General features: G+C 45.9%; 2 protein-coding genes and 1 long non-coding RNA gene across 9 annotated transcripts in view; 1 reads left to right on the top strand and 2 right to left on the bottom strand.

The window, feature by feature from the left end:
• The window catches only part of LOC6535144 (teneurin-m), a 114,776-nt gene that overhangs the window by 60,080 nt on the left and 33,704 nt on the right, over nucleotides 1-20,992 (top strand). For all 7 annotated transcript variants that reach the window (XM_039374309.2, XM_039374308.2, XM_039374307.2 and 4 more), the window contains exon 2: nucleotides 9,460-9,639. In XM_039374309.2, coding sequence (XP_039230243.1) covers nucleotides 9,460-9,639 — 180 coding nt within the window. The remainder of the gene's footprint in view (nucleotides 1-9,459; nucleotides 9,640-20,992) is intronic.
• LOC120321542 overlaps nucleotides 1-20,992 on the bottom strand; it is a 42,152-nt gene that overhangs the window by 956 nt on the left and 20,204 nt on the right. The window lies entirely within an intron of this gene.
• Nucleotides 18,963-20,006, bottom strand: LOC6535145. Its single transcript, XM_002095771.3, has 2 exons — nucleotides 19,590-20,006; nucleotides 18,963-19,536 (listed from the first exon to the last, which is right to left on the bottom strand). Exons 1-2 carry the CDS (start codon nucleotides 19,851-19,853, stop codon nucleotides 19,144-19,146), a joined length of 657 nt encoding a protein of 218 aa, XP_002095807.1. The 5' UTR covers nucleotides 19,854-20,006; the 3' UTR covers nucleotides 18,963-19,143.

Here is a 20,992-nt window from a genome sequence, read left to right as displayed (position 1 = left end):
AAAGGCCAGTGATTTCTGGTGTCACTTGACCATAACACTTGCTGGCAAAAACAGAATTCGCCTTCTAAATGAAATACATCACAAATATTTATAAATGTTCAGGCACACTCGCAAATAAACAATTGTTTGCAATGCATTACAATAAAATGGTGTGAAACAATTCCTGCACCTGACAGTGACACAAAACCCCCAAAAAGAAACAAATGCAGCAGTTGAATGAAATAAAAAACATAATGCGGTTAGCCGCAGTGTGTAACAAATTAAATTATTGCACAAGCAATCTGCATCAGTCCAGTTTTGGACTTTAAGACAAGCAAATTTAATTTAACCCAATAAAACAACATGTCCGTCAGTAATATCAAACTCATTCTTTATTAGATTTCAGTATTCGTTCTCCAGATTCAGCATGGTTTTTAAATAATTAATGGGTAGTGCAAAACACTAGTTTAATTTCCCCCACTGTTTGTCGGCCAGATCACTTTCGTTTTAAAGCTGCAAGTTGAAGCCAATAAGCCAAAGTAACAGGGTAAACACATGTACCAGCAGCAGCATCCAAATGGCCAACAATTTTTAAACAAGATAGAAAACACCCGGAACACGTGTACACAAAGATACACATACACCCGCACAGCTTAAACTCTGTGAAAATAGTTTCAATAAAGGCGGCAGAAGCAGCCCAGCCAGCAAACAAGCTGCTTGTGGCTGGTCTAACCCACCGCCCACAACCAAACAACCGCCCACCACCCACCGCCCACCGTCTCCTGCCATTGTTATTATTTATGCGAGCCAAACAGCAGCTTCCGTTTGTGCCACATGCGGCTGTCGGAGGCATGCAACACACGGTGGACAGGAGCGGAAAAGGAGAGCATTTAAAAAATGCATGCAGCGAAGGCCTTGACTGCAATATGTTGCCTAATGGCAGGCACACTAGCTAGCTGCATTTTTATAGATTTTTTTACCAGGTCAGCGGAGCAGACAAGTGGGGGAGCAGGGCGGTCGTTGGCTTGTTTAACATTTTCAACAATTTCCTTAATCACGGCCTGGCCTACGAAACACAGCTGCTACGCGCCCTACCCCTTGCAAGCCATGAAAGTCAACTTTTTGTTTGCCAGCGAGAGAGTGTGTGAGTGTGCGCCTCAAGTTATGCTACATTTGGTGGCGGTTCGCGGAGCCTCTGCAGAGCTGTGTAGCATTTTAATTGCTTTACATAATGCAACAGCATAGGCTGGAGGTTGGCCAGTGGTTTCTTCTTTACTATTGCGGTACTGCAGTTTTGCATTACTTTTAATTGTTTGTGCAGTCATGTAAACAATTAAAAAAAACACTAGAGATTCGGGACAGCCCTATGACTAAATTCATTTCGAAAGAAATGCAATCAGAGCGGTAGAGGCCTAGCAGTATGGCGGGTATGGCGACTGTACCAGCAAATTAGAAGAAATATTCTTCCACCATCCAACATCATTATTCACATGCCTCACAGCCATTTTTGTGCTCCCCACGCAGCATAATTTCCAGGCAGAAACATTTTGCCTGCAGTGGCTTCTGTTTTCCCCCTGGCCGCACAACAAACAGGATCAGCGGGAACAACACCAGGCTGAAGTAAACTTGAAAAATTTTGGGCAGGAGAAAAAATTCCCGAAGACGTTCAAGGCTCAGAAACAGAAGGAGAAACATTAATAAAACCGCAAGTTTCCATCCCTTGAAGGCAGGAATAAAGAAACCGAAAGTTTGGCCACTTTTCAATTTTGGGTGCACTTCAACTTCTCCTTCCAGCAGGGTCAGCTATAGCCATCAAAACTAAAGCTCAAAAATTTAACGACTCTCCAATGCCCACTAAAAGAAGATGAACAGTGCAGGAAATTTAAATTATATTAGGGAAGATGAAGGGCCTTCCTGCAGACACTTTATCCGTTTGGACTTTTGCAATCGGCGCGAGTAATAAATAAACAAAAGGACAAAGCTGAATATATACACAAAGAGCCACTTGGCCAGGACAGAAGCAATTCAGAGTAGAAAGGCGACATGGAAATAGAAAAAAACTTTGCTTTCAAGTCGCTCCAATTAAAGTTGCCCGAGATGAAGATGAAGGAACGGATCCATCCCGCCCCCCTTTCGCCCCTGCGATTTTCCCACATTCGTAACGCGAATCTTGTAATGTATACATGGCAGACATTCCATCAAAAAAAATACCCCTGCTTCTTTTCATCGCCTTCCCCGAAAACTTTTCTATACCACTCGCTTTTATTTCTGGCTCGCCCCACGTGACGAGAAGTTTTCCACTCTCTGCTGTCATATTGTTGTTGTACCCCAATAATGATTTGTTGTTGTTGTTGTTGCTCAGGTCGTTCATGTTTCGCGTTTGCATAGCAACTTTTGTCAGCCGGCAAATTGAATGGAATTGCTGCCAAAGATGGAATCCAATTAGAATTTGAATCAAAATAAAAAAGTTCCTTTGAACAAGGAGCGGAAAAAATACGAGCACGAAAGCATTAAAATCGCTCTAATTGCTTCAACCAGTTGGGAATTCTAAAGGCAGCCAGATGTGAAGGCTTGTGCCTCGTAGAGTCATCATTTCGCCCACCTCTTACTTCTAAGCAGCCATTGTTTGAGGCGAAACAAAGGAAAGAGCTCGCCAAGCAGCAGAAGACCATATCTAGCCGCAAACTAAACCCTCGAGTGGCCCAAACACACGCTCACACACACCCACGCTAGGGAAACCGAGCCAAATAGCTGGGTTAGGTTAGGTCATGTTGTCAGCTTGTTGCACTTGGCCCGGGGCTCATTAATAGAACGATTACTTTCCCCTTATTTTACCACACACTTTAACAGTAGTAGTAGTTTCATATATGTACCAACTGTTGGAACTTGGAATACCATCATAGGTTTACAAAATAAAGGGGAATGTAGCATACATATATCATGCAGCGTGTTGAAGTCATCATCAGTTCATGTGGACACAATTTATATTTTAAAGCCAAATATCAATTTTGTTTTAGGGTAACAGTGCGCACAATTTATTTTATTTTTTATATTTTTTGTCCCTATTTCCCTGACCTCAACTGTGCTGACTCGCATGGGTGTGTCACACTTGACTTGTGTCGCGTCGCCTCCTCGGGTCGCTTGTTGACACTCATTGAGACAAAAGTGCTTAACTGCCTGCACTTTTCCGGCGGCTGCAAGAGCAGGAGGCTAAAGAAACTACGAGTTTCTCTCTTTCGCTTTTACCCTTGTTTTTAAGTTTTCCCACCCACAAACACACATACACTGGCGTGCAGATAAAGCTTTTATTTTCTGCTTAATTTGTTTGTAGGCTTCGTATTGAGAATGCGAAAGGGGCCCCAACAGTGCATGGCGCCCCCATTCGCTGGCTCTCTCTTTCTCTCCATCTGGAAAAATGTGTTGCATAACTGAAGGCGTTCGCGAAAAATGTCAAGCAGCTCGGTTGGCATTACGACACGTATAACGAAGAAGGTTAGGCACGCCTGACATGGCGTGAAATATAGCGGGCCGAGGGAAACGGAGTGAGAACGAAATGGCCTGAAAAGTGTGTGTTTTGGCCCTTCGCTGCCACTTTGAAATGTTAATGAGCCGCAAGCAAATGCCAGTTATCTATAGCCTACTTTCGGTCGGCATCCGGTCCAAACTTTTCGCTGCATTTCCTTCCACTTACAGTACACTCCCATCAGTGCATTGCAGTGCTTGTGTATAATTTTGGTATAATTTCCACCGAATCAAATGGCAAAAGGCAAAGAATTGGCTAAGATCCGACCTACTTTCGGAGGAACTTCCACTGGCAACTTGCATTGGGAAATGTGTCAAATAAAGCGTTAAATTAGATTTCAGTTTCGCCGCTTTTTCCACCATTCATTTGCCCGAAAACTTTTGACTACTGGGCTGCGTCGGAGCAAATAAATCTTAAGAACTTGCAATTTTCAGAAACTGTCACTTGACGCTTATTACTTTCCCGCTTGACAAAGAACCAGAAGTTATGCCAGGCCCGCAATCGGGTTGGCGCTTTAAGGCTTAAAGACTATTATTTTTTCTCCTTAGTTTTTGGTGGCAGAAAGGGGTGGCACGGCGGCGCTTACCTAAACATTGGCGGCAGGCATGACACGGCAAAGTGGAAACCGCAAAGTATGCGACACACAGGGCTGAGAGCTGAGACATCGTCTAATAGGATTAGCAAGGAGGGGCCACTAAGCAGGGGAGTTTCGGGTGGGGACAAGAAAAATGAACTCAAATCGGTTGACTTGCGGTTTTGGGGCCGTCGTCTGCCGAACTTTGCATGCCACAAAATCAATTAAGCAGCGCGCCAGCGCATCTCTGCTCTTCTATCTGGCAGCGGGAAGGTCTCGCAAAAGCTGTCAGAGCTAGTTTCTGGGTCGATTTGGATGGTGGCTCCTCATGAACAAACCGGGTCAGCGTTGAAATTCGATTAACACCGCCGCAGAGTATGGTACAGCTGGCTGCAGATGCAGCAGGATGGATTTACCCGTCTGCCCCAAGGGCTGTGCGGAAGCACAACATACATAGCAGAAAACAGGCTCGAATCAAAGTTTGATCCTCGCCAGCAGCAGAAAGACTGGGGTTAACTAGCACACAAAATTGAAACTAAAGCAAACAACTTCTTGTTCCTTTCTTCCTTCTTTGTCAGCTCCTTCTGTTCTCCTTTTGGCGCGTTAAAATATTCGCATCGCGTGCCTTTGGCTTTTTACCTTTATGTCGTGTTTAGCATTAGCGTAGCTCCTTCCTCCTTCCCCCCTGCTCCTCCTTGGCTGTATATCCTGGTCGCCTGGATCTGTATCCGTCGACACATGAAACGTGACTAAGCTGACAATTGTGTCGAAGTAAATCCAAGTTTTGTGAGCCCGACTAAATAAATCTCCTAGGCGAGTGCAAAACTTTGACAAACAAAGATTGTGGATGCGCATGGCTTTGCAAATGACGCACAATGGCCCATGTGTGTTAGTATTAGTAGGTGTGTGTGTGTCTGTGTGTATGTGGAGGGAAGAAGGTACATACATGACAGGCGACATAAATAGTTGGGCAGCTTTGGCTTTAGCTCCAGTTTGGTTGGGGACCCAAATTTAATAAACTGTACACATTTACCTATGCCGAGGAATTACTTGACCGTACCGGTACAAGGAGTTCCCCAGTAAACTTTGACATCTTTGTGCTAGTGTGTGTGGGCCGGTTCTATTTATATGTCAAGCGCAGGCGGCGCAAACACACACGGGTACGCACAGAGATACAATGCAGTGTGGCTGTGTTGGTGCAAATACAAACAGAGACTGTACACGCATACAGATGGCCCGCATTATGCTACCGCCCTGCCGCGCCCCCTGCGTGAGGGTCAAGGGGCGGGGACCGTTCAAACTCGGCCTGTAACTGGATGCAATCACACACCCTGGGTCCTAATACACAGAAACGCCATAAACAAAACGTCCAATTGTCAGTTTAGGCGCCTTTTGTTTACTTCCCTTTGCATCTACCCTGCTGTCTGTGGCTGTTGCTTATCAACAAAATGGCAGCAGCAGAACCCCCAGGACCCCCAGGACTTCCCCATTCTGCCAATCACAACAAAAAATCGCACTACCTGCACACGTTGCGTATACGCAGTGTAGCTAGCACATATGAGCACTTGCATTTATTTAATGCCGTTCAGTGCGGACTACTTGTTTCTACCTGTCATCATTGCTGTCTCCCTGGATTATTGTTATTATTGATGGTGCCAGGGGTTTTCTGCAGCGTAATGAGCTAGAAAACAGAATTCCCAATCGATTAAGCGATTGTCATCACCTTTTCCTGGTCTCGACTGCAATGCAATTTCCCGCTTGGCATCTTTATCTTTCGTTGCTCACTCACTTAAGTCGGACAGAAGCAAGCAGGACAATCAGAGAACGAAACTGTAGTTAAAAGGCGTTTCAGCAGTTGTCAGTTTACGCCGCCCACCTGGGAACGAAGCAAGGACCTACTCCGGAGTCCGGACCCGGCTCAGGTCGCCTCATTCTCATTACTCCAGCTTCCAGCTTCCAGCTTGCAGCTTTACCCTCTGCTGGTAGCAATTCATGCTTAACTGACATTTCAGCTGTCATACCAAAAGTGCTTTACATTTCTCTCTCGTCAAGTGAGAAGGGAGAGGTAGGGGAAGAATTGCTGCCGAAGGTGTTGGCATGCCCCCGCTGCCCATTGTTGGCATGCCACAAGCAGCTGGTGTCGCTTTTCGATTCCCCACCCAGCCCTTAATTTAATTAACATATTTCACTCGGCAGCGAGTGCTTGTGCTGCTCGAATGTTTGCATTCCAGACCCGATAATGCGGTATCCCTAATTAAAGTTGGCTTGGACTCCACGTCGCTAAAGTCTCTTTAATTTAGACGGAAACTTACCGCATACTTTTTGCTATTTTCGGTGATTTTGCTTTTTAGGTATTTTGGGTCGCTTTTTTTGCAGAGTGCATTATAAAAGCATTAAAATGCAAGCCAAAAAACCATAACCAAAAAGAGAAGGGAAGGGAAGTTGGGAGTTGGGTAAAGGAGGACGAAGAGGACGAAGAAGGAGGGAAAGCAAGCCCAGTAGGAGAATTCACTTTGTCACATACACACAAGCGAAACATTTGGCTCCGCAGCCTCCAACGCCCACTAGCCCGCCCTTGGTTATCACTAAAGCTAGCTTCGCTTTTTCATGCTCCGCCTGACGAAATGCCATTACACATTTTGCGTACCCTAAAAACAGCAGCGGCAACAGCTTCAGCTCCACGCTACAACTACAACGCATTCGCATTCAAAATGACAAGGCAAGAGAAGCGCCGGCAGAGGAACAACAACAGGAACAACACAAACAAACAAACAGCAGAGGGGAAAAATAAACGCTGGGGGTTGTAGAAATGAAGATAAGCTGCTTATCAGCGCCATTCCCAGTAGTTGCCCGTTGTTCATTCGCCTGGCTGTGCTCTACTCCTTCCATACTCTGGATGCCTCAGTTTCAGCCTCATCCCATCCCATCCCATCCTGGCACATCCTGCCACATCTTCTCCTCCTCCTTGCCTCCGACTGAGCTTTAAGTGGTCGCTTGGCATTCGCATTGGCTCCCAGTTCATGGCAGCTCCTCTACGCCTGTCTGCATGTGGATAGAAATGCGGATGGGGATGCGGATGTGCATAAGGATGTGGATGCGGATGCCAACTGGCAGGCAAACAGGCGACAGCAGCAACGACCAGTGCAGAATCCTCTCTGTTAGCCACTTTCATTTGGCCCGTTTCGTGGCATTGTCATTGTTGTATTTTTTTTTTGCCATTTGGCTAAGCCCTTGACTTAATCAGCACAATGAGAACGAATAAAGTATACCCAGCATGTGGTATGAAGCACAAGGGTAGCGTACTTTTTGCGGCATACCTTATAAACAGTTTAGTTTTCAACTGATTTGGAAGCATATTCTTTACTGCAATTAAAATATTACAGATCTAAAGTGCCAATATATCCACCTGTGTATGCCTTCATCAAATGCATGCCGTGCACCACAAACTCCCTTTATTTCCCCGCCTGCACAGATGTGGTGTGTATTCAAATGACGCCGTCGCTTGTGCATGCAAATGGGGCTTGGTTAGCTACTTTAGCTTAACTTTTGCGCTTTATGACGATATAATTGGAGGGCAATACAGCGTCAAGGAGGTTACGTTCTTTGGCTAATTCTCAGTTCCTGAATGTGTGGTAAATGCGAGTGCCAGTTGCACTTCACTCATACTCATACGCAGTCCCGGCCATTTTCAATTTCCATTCTCTGTGCTCGAACAATAAGCGCCTTAAATCCGAAATCTAATTACACGCAAAGCAAAGACAAAAGTCCACAAATATTCCCCACCCAGTTTTAATCACAGATGACCGACCGACAGAACAAGTTTGCCGCTGCCAATTTGAAGTGAACATTTTTGGGGCAACTTTTGGTGCTGTTGGTGCTCTTGGTGCTTTTGCTGCTGTGTTTAACCGCGTGAAATAATCTTTGCTGGCAGGCAGTCGGGTCCAAGTCCTGCCACCTTTTTTCCCGCTTTGTTGTTGTTTCCGCCGCCGTTGGTCTGGGCCGCGTTTCATTAAAACGATAATGCGCAGGTCCTGCGGCAATCCGGGCAGCAGGCCGAGCATCTCGTCCGAGCAGACAAGTTGGTGTCATATTTTCCGCAGCTTAAATTTCCCACAGCATGGCCAGTGGCCACTTGTACGCCCAGATTCTTCTGGCCCCATGCTCCAGCTTTGCAAAAAGGCAGCAGGAAAACTGGAATTGTCTCGGCCTAGCGCAATGCGATTACGCCAACGGCCCTACAAGGAGCTCCCAGGACCAACTAACTAACACATACACATACACATTCGCGTTTTCGCGCCCGGCTAATCTCAACAAATTTGAAATTTGGTTCCTTGGCCGTTGGCTCTTCCGTTTGCTCCCACTTTTTATTGGACATTTTCTTCCGCTATTCTGTCCGCTTTCGCTTGGCGCTTTTGGCGTTTGAATTTGCTGAGCATCCTGTTTGTCGTGCTTCCTCGCATCACATCCGAACTCAGATCCCCTCCAGGGCACCCATAGAAATGCTTTTTAAGCCTACAAATGAGCTTAAAATTTTCTATGCGAGTGAATGCAAATGCTTTTGAAATTTATTACAGCGCAAGGAGTGAAGAGGTGGAGTGGAGGAGAGCCACACTCACACAAAAGCGCAAGAACACGCACGCACACATCGACACCCCCAGAGTGCCGCTATGTGGGTGTGTGGGTGTGTGGGTGTGTGGGTGAGAATCAAAGGCATGTTGGCACTCGAATTTCGTCGTCCTCGTTCTCAGCGTCGCCTTCTCATCGGCATAGAAATTTTTGAGCGCGGCAAATTGAATTTCATTTGAATGTTTTTCCCTTATTTTTATTTATATCTTGTTACTCCATTTGGAAATTGCCTTTTGCCTGGTAATTTTCAGTTTTTAGAGTTTTGTATCTATTTCTTCCGCCACCCTGCCCCACCTCAATATCGCATATTCATTCAAGCTTTTCGTGTTTGTTTAGCAATGCCCGAAAAAGAGGGACTGCAAAAGGGGAGATAAATTGAATTTTCTATGCTGTTAAATAATTTCATTTCGATTTGTTCCTTTCGCCTGATTTTTGTGCCTGGCTTTCAATGCGAACTGATTGCAGCTCGCTCCCGTCCCAGCAAATCCATTTGTATTTTAAAAATTCACGAAATACTTTTAGTGTCAAATGTCCAATGATTTCGCCATTCACACAGTGACTGCAAAACGAGAAAAGTGGGCGAGGGGTGCAAAAAATGTGATTTATCATCGTATATTTTTCCAGGAAGCGCCGCACCGGTACCGCAATGCAATTAAGCTAGAAATAGTTGTTCGATTCAAGTACTTTACTGCAGTGCAAATATTTGTGGCACGCCCGACTAATGCTCCCATATTTTCGTTCTGCAACTTATTTTCAGGCTTCCTCCTGGAAGGAGTTACGCCAACGGCACCACCGGATGTTCCGCCGCGTAATCCGACAATGAGTCGCATGCAAAATGGTCGTTTAACCGTTAACAATCCCAATGACGTTGACTTTGAGCCATCTTGTTTGGTGCGAACGCCATCGGGCAACGTTTACATTCCTAGTGGAAATCTAAGTGAGTAAAGCCCGATAGATCGCTATCTCCATTCCCATTCCCATTCCCATTCCCATTCCCATTCCCATTCCGATTCCCGTTCCCAAACTCAGCCCACCATCTGCATACAAATCCCATTTGGAAAGTGGGCCGCTCGACCGCATGCTTGTTTGCTCACCCGCCATTCTGGCTGTCTAAAAGCTTCCGCAAAGCAATTTTTTCAGCCATATGCAAATCCATCCCGCAGCGAACCCAAAAAACCAAAAACCTCCCCGTTCCGCGGCGACCATCAAAAAGCCACTTGACTCATTTAAATGTTTAGCGCTCGCATCGTGCACAAAAATTCCATTTGCCATATTGCTATAAAAATGCAAAACACAAAAGAAAAATTTAACCGGCGGAAAAGGGAAAGGCCGCAGCATTTGGCAAATTTTCAGCTCTTTTGTTTCCCAAGCGCCATGCGCCTAAAATGCCGCGATACATTTGCCATTTATAGTTTTTCCAACAATGTTTTTGGCCCTTTTTTCCTTTGGGCTCTCAGTTCGGTTCGGTTAAGTTAGAGTTGGTTTGTTTGTTTTTCGCTCTATGCATATCCGCAAGCAGACTTTGGGGATAAAAACATTCGAAAGTGGAGTGAAAATTGTTGGCAACAGCAATGGAAAAGGCATCGGCGGGCCAACAAACCGAAAAAAGCCAAACGACCGCAGGGGCCTAAATAGGAGCCTGGAAAAAACTAACAAACAACTGCGGCTCACACATGAAGGTCTGAGGGGTAGAGCATTTATAGGTCTATTAATTAAATAGGGCCATATCGACGGACAGGTTGCGAACCCTTGATGCATTTCGCTGTCCTGTAAGCTGCATACATTTGGGAGCTTTTTCTGAATTATCAACAAATGCGAGAAAGTAACGAAACGAACTTAACAAACAAGATTGTTGCCCACCGCCCACCATAACTTCACTTGGAAGACCAAAATCGTTCGTATACATTTGTGTAACACACTTTCGGGCTGCTGCCACTGCAGTTCACTGCTGCAGCCTGCATATGTATGTGTATTTGCTTTGTATAGCCTTTTGTTTTTATTTTTGCATTATGCAAATACACAAATACACACCCTGGCACACACACACACCCACGAACTGCTGCGTTATCGAATATATGCCAAGAATTGTAATTTTTTGTGTGTGTGTGCTGTACTCATTTTTTATCCAAGACATTTGTTTTAGTCCTGAAAGAGCACAGCTGGGCGTTTGGCTTACTTTCCGTCTGTGCTTTAAAAAGTTTCGTGTTATAGCCAATTGTGGCCGTGGCCTGGATTTAATTTAATGTCAGGTTTTCGCCGGGATTTGGGGCACTTTAATGTGACAGATGGATTTTGCATATGACACTGCCTAAGTGTTCTTTCTGTCCGCCAATTTGCATTTTGCATATCGTTTATAGGCCGTCCTGTGTTCCCCTCCTGCTGGCCCAAAGTGCAATTAAATGACTATTTATGAAATTCTATTTGCATTTGTGCATAAATTGATAAACATTCTAACCTGCCAGCCGCAAAGTATGCAGCAGAGAGGGATGCCCAGCGGAGGCTTCGTTGTCATCGTAACACAAATATTGATTAAACTCTATATCAAATTGAGATTCAGGTTGGCCCACACACTCACGCACTCATCGCTGCGTGTGTATGAATAAACATAAAAGGCACACACAATCACACGACATTTGGCAGCGTCCTCTCCACTGTCCTGCCCCGCCCCCAAAGCTGAGTATATTTTCATTTCAATTTTTCCACCAGTGCCAATTTTTATGGAAAATATTATTTGTTGACTTCTGGCACCCGAAAAACGAAGAGGAGCAGGCAGCCGAACTTGCAAATGAATGAATGAATCAGGCCGGCAGAAAACGAGGGCCTACAGCATGAGTTATTTTTCGGGAAAATGTTGTACGTAATACGCTGGTTCCCATGTATGTAGCTTAAAATTTCTGGGCGAGGGATGAAAAAATGCTTATGCACCATATGCAAATATATATAAAAATGGGCATTCTGCACGATTGGACACACATACATTCTGTCGTGAAGCGACACAAAAGTTGGGACCAGGACTAAAATATATATGTATACGTACATTGCAGCAAGAGAGTTGCAAAAATTGCCATAGCCAGAGTGCAAAAAAGAGCATTCAAAACCAAATTCGACATATTCGAGGTAGGTGGCTGCGTTGCTCTGGTGCAATTCGAAAACCACTGCTCTCAAATCCGATCCCAATCGCAGTCCCAATGCTGCGCACCTTAAAGCTTTGATAAAACGCTGCTGAGATTCACGTCCTGATTGGGCCGTCCTTTACACCGTAAATTGTTAATGACCTGTGAGGGGGTCTGCACAATCGCCGTGCCCTGCACTTGAAAAGCTCGACTGAGCATTGGCCATGCAAATGTAAACGGCTTCCGCTGCCCTTAAAAACTTTTCAGTCCAACAGCTCGCCGCAGCAGACTGTTGCTACCAATGCCTTCTACGTTTTCATTATAATAACAGGCCATTGCGGCATTTTGATGCGGCAGTCTGTGCTGCCGACCAACCGCTCCCCTCCCCTGCCACTTGCGCTACCTGCCCTCCACTTTCCCCTTCCTTCCTGTTGCTTTAATTTTTCATAGCTTTCGAGGCTAGTTTGCAGAAAAACTTTCCGCTGTCATTGACCGCTCGCCTCCACACTTCCAGTAGACCAGTCCAAGTAAACCAACTCGACCGGCTAGTTGAAACGCCTACACTAAGGCCATCCCGGCGTCTGCAGGAGAGGTCCTGCGTCCGGCCGCCCGGGTGTCCTTCAGCCGGCTTGGCTCTGTCCAGTCGAGACTCGAGAGTCGGGTGTCCAAATTCGAGAGTTGAGAGTGTAGTTCACTGTCTATTGGCCGGTCGTTATTGCTTTCGACTGGTTCTGGTTCTGGTTTATCGCTGCTGCCAGCCATGGAAATACTCGTAAATTTGCGAGCATTTTTGCAAAACCTCAACTGACCTCCGCCCCGACTCTTTTGGATTGGTCTGGGCGACGGGGATCCCCAGAAAGTGCTTTAAATGTGTATAAAATATAAGGGATGTCGTACTAAGGGAGGTGCTAGGAGATATGGATAGAACAAGAGCCGGCACGTTTTGGTTTTTGCCGCTACTGCTGCTGCTGCTGCTGCTGCTGCTGCTGCTACTAAATTCATTCATAATGGGTTTTTGGCCCGTTCCAGTGCGGCAGCAGCCTCCTCGCCCCGTATAGTGTATATATATTTAACGTTTTTACGCAAACTGAAATTTATTATGGCGCAGCATAGTAATTTATATTTTATGCCGACTAAGTACAAAGCCCTTCCTTGGCACCCGTTGAATGGATATGTGCCATACCCTTTATCCTGCACTTTTCACGCACAATTTTAATTTTATCTGCAGCAGGGGAAAGCAGGTGGCGGACCTAGCTCATATCCATTCGATCTACGTTTCGGCTGCCATTTTTTGTGACGCAACAAATTGCCTTCGTGTTCCGCTTGGCACTTAACTTGCCAGACATATACATATGTACATACGTATATACGTGGCCTGCGATAGAGTGTGCATATATCAGCACTCATGCATTTGGCCACGGCAATATAGCTGTAGCTATGGCTTTGCCTTTGGGCTTGACTTTGGCCATAGGTAAGAGCTGTGGCCATTTCGGTCTCGTACGTGAATTTAAGTCCAGCTCCCGCCGCAGTTGTTGCTATTGCTGCATTTATAGACCAGGCAATAACCATTTGGCAACTAGAAATTGGCATTTTATGTTCGCCTGTCTGGCCTGTTTCCCGCCCACGGTCCCTCTGAGTCCACAGTCCTGTGGATGTGTGTATTCTTTGATTTTTGAATGCAGATTGTTGCGGAATTTATTGATATTGAGTGCGATTGAACACAACGACCCAAGTGGGGCCCAGCCAAAGATCTGCTCTTTGGCCAAAATACCTAAAATTCCCGTCTACTTTTGACGAAACTAAAAACTAAAAGTACCTCCAATACACTCTTCTGGCGACTTAATTAGGCAGGCGCAGGCATAAGTTTTTCCAGTCTGGGCTTTTGAATTTCTTTAAGCATACTTTCAGGTGCGCACACGAAATTACTTGGCCCAGCCCAGATATCCTTTGAATCCCTTTCGTCTTGGCCCGGCCTCCCCACATAAATATGCAGCGAAGTCATGCAGAACATTAACAAAACAATGTTTGCCTTCGTCCTCAGCATCCTCCGCCGACTCAGCATCCTCAGCATCCTCAGCTTCCCCAGCATCCTTCGCAGCTGTCTTTACTGGTGGCATTTATATGCTGCATAATTATGAGACATGCGCAGGGTGGGGGTGTCTGCATAATTTATATGTTTTTAATGATTTTGCCCTTCGCAAACAATTTTTAATGATTTTTAGATGGCAACATTGCATTTTGCACTGCTCGTTCCACAAGATTTCCAGTTGCGGCATCTATGTATGTGTATAATTAAAATTGCAACGCACACGAGCCATATGGTGGAGAGTGACTTGGCTTTTGTTCCCCCGTCTCATATAAATATGTTAATTAAAATAATGTTACCCGGCTGCACAAAACAAAAATGCCAAGCAAATGGCTTAGAATAGCTGGGGTAGAAGAAGTGGGATAGAAGAAGTAGAATGAATGCGTTCCCTGCAGGCTCGCTTTGTCGCCATTTTGCATATACATGCCACGCTTAACGCCTTTCAATAGGCCGCCGTTCACAAGGAGTGCGCACATTACTCGACATTACGTATACGCAGCGGTGCTCGGCCAGCTGCAAAAATGTAAACAAGCAGCAGCAGCATCGGCATCAGTAGCTGTGGGGAGTGACTTCCATTGTGGGAAATGCCGACAGTGTCTGGGCAACGCCTTTTGTGCCCTTTCTGCTTACTCAAAATAAATTAAAAATTGAAGTGGCAAAAGATAAGGGTTGGAGGAGGCCATGAACGACGAATGCAGCCAGCCATCTCATAATTATGAACTTGAAAATTCCTGAAGACGGCGATATTGCACAATTATTCAAAAAAAAAGTCCTGCGTTTTCTCCGCCCATTTACTTTCTCCGCCAGCATCTTGAGACACATCGAGTGGTTGAAGCCTTTTGGGGATCGGAACTCTCCCAGCCCGAAGTGAAATTCGAGTAGAAGCAAAATTGCTCCATATGAATTTTTAATTGGAATATTTTTAGAACGCAAGTGAGAGTTAGCAGCAGAAAAGCAGAACTTTTATATATTATATACACATATACACCGGACTATTCCAAATTCATATTTCATTCGACAGCATTGCCTGGGAGGATTCGAGTTCTTGAGGCTTCCGCTCCCACCCGGATGATAAGTCATTCAACTGTGCAAGACGAAGGATCTTGTGACGTGTCATGCATCACAGCTGCCTTTTGCCGTACATTTCCCATATTCGGCTGCAACGCTTTTGTTAGTGCCCGAGGTCATTACAATTTTGTGCTGCGACACGAAAATGTCTGACACACACACATACACCCACAACTGCATACAGGAGCCAGGAGTTGCGCCACATCCTGCTGCTGCTGCTACTGCTGTTGCTCCTCTTTCTGCTGTATGAAAATTCATTTCAATTAGTGAAATGGTTTTGGGATTTGTACGGCGAACCACAAGCGCTTTGAACGGAGGAGGGAGTGCACGTCACTTCGGTGGCATGCAACGAGCGAGTTGCAGCAGCGCTTGGTGCAACTTTATTTACCTTTACGTGGGACATAACTTGTAAATAGAGATACAAACGGGGGTTGCACGTGTATGTAATTTTGAGGTGTGGGATTTGCTGCAGGATTAAGAGGCATGCGAGGAACCCCAATGTCTTGGAGGCCATTGAACTGCGTTCCCTGATTAAAGAGAGGTTTTCGGGGTAGCCACAGAAAAGTAAGCGAAGGCGCAAATTTTTAAATTTTAATGCGGGGGGAATGGGAACAACTTCGCGTTGCCTTTCGTAAATATGTACTTAAAACTTTTCTCGCATGACTGTCGTTCCTGCGGCTGCTGTTGCTGCCTTGCAGCTTGTTTAGGCAACGCAACAAACTCACTTTCGTATCTAGCTACATCTCTCCTGGCTCTGCGCAGTTTGTCCCAAGTTGCTCCCTCGACGACACTTTTTTGACGCTGTTTTATCAGCAGACCAGCGGCAGCAACAAAAATGTAACGAAATTTATGCAACTAACGAAATGTTTTTGTTTCTGCATTTTTATCGCCCTAAACGTTTGTCGAAAAGCAACGGCAACAGAGTGGAGTGTGCGAGTCATGTGGGGCGACTGCTGTGTCTGAATTTTATTTCCCCAAGTTCCACAGGGAACTTCCACAACTTCAATGAGAATTGGCAATCTGGTGGAGAGTTGCAGCAGAGAGCCCAGAGAGAAGCTCGGAACGTCTCCCAGATACCCTTATGGTAATAGCCTTGACTTCTGCGTGCTCTTTGACCCCCAAAATTTGACCGCACACACACTCAGACTTGGCAGCTGTATCGGTCAAAGAAATCTTACTTTCTTGAACGAGAATCGAAAAGTTTTCTAGAAACCAGACAGAGGGCAGCATATTGTCGCACTCTATAAATTATGCGCATAACCAAAGAAACCCGAGGCAGAAACAGAGAAACCAGGAGTCAGGAGCCATACATAAGCATGTAAAGCAACCACCCCCAAGGAACCTTCGGTTTGTGGGATTCGGTTTGGTTCAGTTTCAGTCTCGAAAGAAAGAGAAACCAACCAAGCATAACTATTACAATGGCAAAAAGTTTAACTAGTCATGTGAAGTATCTCCACCTCCACCTCCAACTCCACCTCCATCTTGATCTCCCTCCCTGCCTCCATTTCCGTTCTGTTGGGTGGCTTTAAATTTACTATTATTGCTTTTCCGTCTACATGTGTAATGGGCCTAGGTTGGTGGCTGGAAACCGGAGCATTTGTTCGGGGAGTTTTGCACTTGGAGTCGTTCGCACAAAGTGAACTGGGTGGGGGTCCTTTGCTGCCTTAGTTATGGGCCTTGAAACTTGTCACACTTGTCAGCTGAAAAGTTTCCGACAGCCCGAATAATAATCGGGCCAAAAAAGGGGTAGCCAAAGTTTTGGAAGCTGAGTGGAGCGAGGGTGATGGTATGGGAGTTACTGCGGGTATTTGTTAACCCAATCAGCAACGGAATTCTGAGCCTGCTGGGATTATCAGTAATGGCTTTGGCCAATTTGCGAATATTGTTTTGATGAAAGGCAGAGGACCCGTGATTGCTAAATGAGATTTAGCTTTTGTGGCGCCTAATTGTACGCAACGCATGCAGGCGGGCATTGCAATGCATTGGCAAAAGCAGAGGCACAGAACTCTCCAGAAATGGGAAAGGGGAAAAGGACACGGAGGCACACTCAGATAATCACAAACGACATAATCACAGCAATTAGGTGCATTAGTTTATGGTCAAACAGCAAGCATACAGAAGGCCAAGCAAACTGACAGTCACATGGACAAATGACGGGACGGACTAACGGGTAGGCCAATTGCCTTGCCTAGTTACGTCAGTTAGTTGGTTAGTTAGTTTGTCAGCTGGCCAAAACCGGCCACGCCCCAATTAGTTGACCTCCTCCACTGGTGATACCGCCCGAATCTCTGCGCCTTGGATTTACCTATAATTGACAGCGGAGTGACATTTGGGACTTAGGTCGAGCTTATATTTTTCCCCCTGCAAGCCGAACATCAAGTTGACATTCATTATTCAAATGTCGCACCCGCATAGCAGACATTCCGTAATCCCAGCTTAGTCTTTCATCACACAAACTGATTAGGCACAAGAGAACCTGACAACTGATGACCACAATTGCCGTTTAATTAAAGCCCAAGCAGCCTGCAAATCTGGCAGAACTACAGTGGATAGCAGTGAGAAATGACAGGAGCAGAGTCGCTCATCGGCAAAGAAGCTGTCATAATCACTGCGATGGAAGGGGTGGTTTTCCCAGCGGGAGAAGTGGCACCCACAAATGGTATGCTTTCTCCATTATCGAGTCCGCCGTCATTAAACATTGAACCAAAAGCTTTTACGGCGAGCAACTTAGTCCTTCTAGAGGGGTGGGGGAACTTTATGTTCACCTTGGGCTGATCAGAGGAAACTCGAATCTTTCCCCCCGGTCTGAATTACAGCACTTCGATTGATGTTCACTCAAAGGTGGATGCGAATGGGATATCCTATGCCTGTATCCCTTGCCAGCTAGATCCTATTCCCAGTTTAATCGGACAGAAAAGCTTGTGTGTCGGACAAACATGTTGATGTGCTTAATGTAAATACTTAAAATAGTTTGGCTGATTTTTTGAAAAGTGCCCAAACCTTGCCTATCTCCCGTTCGATGGGAGGCCTGTAGCTAAATGCATGCAATTTGTTAATCGGCATTAAAGCTTTGTCCAAAACTCTTCAGTCTCGTTTGGGTCTGACATTAATGTCTGCGAAAGCAACACCCCGCCTACTTGCGCACACATTTGTTAGCCAATAAAGTTTTGACCTCATTTTGCCGGGGAAAAAAGGTAACACACATAAACTAAATGCAGTCGAGCGGGTGTGGAATAGTGGCTGGGTAGCTCGGAAAGGAACCAACAAAATATTTGTGCTGCCAACCTGGGTGAGGCTGAGCCGGAGAGATTCCGCATGGGCAGGTTTCGAGTAAATAAAATACGACAAAAAAGAAAGAGGAAACTCGAATCATAGAGACCGAGAGGAGCAAGCAAAAATATTTGCACTCCCCCGGCATTCCCATGTTATTTCTGCTCTTGTTACTCCTGTTCCTGTTGTTGTTGTTGTTGCTGTTGGTGTCGCTGGGGGTCCACAGCAAGGATTATAAATTATAACAGCCTCACACGGTTATTTATGTCGTGTCAATGGGAAGGGGTGTCAAACGGACGGGATATATCATCAATGCATGCGCTTAGTTGAGTGGAAATAGCTGCGAAATAAAACTACGAATTTGGGTCTGGCTTTAAAGTGGAGCACGTCTATATAGCCAGCCGCAGGATTCCACCGCACCGCGCTAAGCCAGAGATCTGCTTTGAAGCTTTTGATTTATTTGCTTGATGGCAAATCATTAATTTGCTTTGAGCCAAAGCAAAAAGAAAGCAAGCTTAGCATGCTTTTCAGCTGCCGTCAGATTTTCGGGCGACAGACAACCATCGCACAAGCAAAAAGGCAGCCGAAAGCAAATTTAAATAAAACGCAAACCAACAAAATAATCCGACACATGCGCTCCCAAATGATTGCCCAAGTCTGCCCCAAAACCACCACCTAATCCTATGTGCCATGTCTTTCCCTTACTCTATGGTGTTCTCTGTGTTTTTGCAAAATGTAAAGCCGAACAATCACTTCATTTTATTGCACCAACCGAGAAAGCCCAAAGCTGACACTATTCCAGTCGCAATAAGGGCCCAATCATTAAACGGAATGGAAAGATCTTAAATCGATTTCTTTGCTTAGAAGGCATAGAAAGCTTGGTTGGATTGGATAAGAGACTTTCCTACTTCTCGGCCTTGCGCTTACGCTCTTTTAAGGCGTTTTTAATTTCTCCAGCCAGATCCGAGTGGCGACCCAACTGAGTGCTACAGTCAAACATGCGGCTCTCGCCGTTCTCAGTTTTCCCCCCGATTTTATCGACGAAACCATCGGTTTTGATAAAGTTTTCAATGGATTCGGGCAGCCAGTGGTCCTCAATGAAAAAGTTGTTTGACATGCTGCTACCACGATCGTGTTTGCTCTTTTCCACTGGTTCGGATGGATCATTGGTCAATAGAAGGGGGTCGGGAATGTCCTTTCGCTTCCAGATTCCCTGCTTGTATTCCGGGCCGTACTTGGCCTTCATGCGCTTTTCAAGCTCATACAGTTTAAATGGTCGCTCCTTAGGCACCGAATGCTGAACGAGGCAAGACTTGGATCATTGGTTATAGGTCCACACACAAAACTCACCACATTCCGCGAATATTTAAACATCCCATAGCCGATGCAGGCCAGAAACAAGGGAAAGCCCACAAACAGTCCCACGTTTAAACTATTCAGCTCGGGATCGCTGACCACGTGAGTGACATCGACCGTTTCCAGGGCAAAGGGTGGATAAAAGAAGCGGATGACCTTGTAGGTGGCATTGGCCACAGTCTGATCTGGAAAAGGCTTGACGATGTCCACAAACCTCAACGACCAGTGCGAGTCCGGCGGCGGTACAGTTATCTCCATATTTTGCGATATCAAATGTGCAAACGGTTTGAAAAAAATGTATACAAGACAATGTTATACCAAAAGAAACAACGTAGAATTTTTAGATCATTCTTATGCGGGATCTACTTCGTACTGGCCAAGCCACATTCTTAAAATGACTGATCCATCAAGGGCAACTCAATTAGGCCCGGCATTCCTGAAAACCCTTTAGCCAAACATAAATCATCGCCTACTTGGAAGTCCCAGAATGGCGTCATTGATTTATTAGCAGGACGATTCTGTTGCTGAAAAACCAGCGGCAGAAGTGGCGGTGGAAAATAAAGCTAAAGTGGGAGCTGAGCAAAACCAGCCAAACCATCATCAGTCACCAGGCAAACAAACACGCCAAGGACCCAAAGCGCAACGGCGTCATATACAAAAAGTGCTTGCATACATTACTCCGGAACCCATGAGCCGGAATAGATCTGGGGCGAAGGACGAGCGTCGCAGGACACAGTGAGACACGAGAGGCAGAGGAAAGGACCCGTGCTTACAGGCAGAAACACGTACAAGAAATCATGAAATGTTGCCGCCATCATACCGAAAATTGTACGGGTAACGTGCAAGCAATCAAAGTACATGGAGGCAGGACTCGGCTCAGCTCGACTGCGGCAACTAGGGCTTCGACTTTACCAAGGCCTGTGTGTGCTCCTCGAGCAGCGCCCACACGTCTGATTTTTACTACCACGTGTGCTGATGTGACGTCGACAGGATTGTGCGACTGCCTGCCTACTGACAACACCAGTGGGCCTTCTCCTAGCTTCTGGGTCCTAGACTCCAGCTGAGTCTCTGCTTCAGACCGAGACCGTAACTGAGACCGAGTCTGGCCGAAATGTAAAGCATAGTTGACGCAGACGTGCCAAGCTCGACGTGGCTGTCGTAGAGGCTGCTTTTTGCTGTTTAAGTAAGCATGCAAATGTCACTTGCAGTCGGTAGTCGGTACTCGGTGGAATCGGCAGGAGGAGGGAATCAGGGGAAGTGGGCGTGATAAGCACTCTCAGTTATCAACGTGGGCATGACTCGGTTTTCGGGCTCGCCGTTTCTTACCCCTGCCACACATAAATGATGAGGTACACCTTGCCTCTGGCTGAATTTAGTGATTTCCCCGAGCATGTGGC

The sequence above is a fragment of the Drosophila yakuba genome, chromosome 3L (genome assembly GCF_016746365.2).
Source record: "Drosophila yakuba strain Tai18E2 chromosome 3L, Prin_Dyak_Tai18E2_2.1, whole genome shotgun sequence".
Classification (NCBI taxonomy): Eukaryota; Metazoa; Arthropoda; class Insecta; order Diptera; family Drosophilidae; genus Drosophila; species Drosophila yakuba.
This window is presented reverse-complemented; position numbering and strand designations above follow the sequence as displayed.

Excerpts from the sequence above, each read along its gene's own strand:
- LOC6535145 (XM_002095771.3), bottom strand. The coding sequence starts at position 19,853 with ATGGAGATAACTGTACCGCCGCCGGACTCGCACTGGTCGTTGAGGTTT. Across the intron at positions 19,537-19,589 it reads TTAAATATTCGCGGAATGTG|CATTCGGTGCCTAAGGAGCG; the intron begins GTGAGTTTTGTG and ends TGCCTCGTTCAG.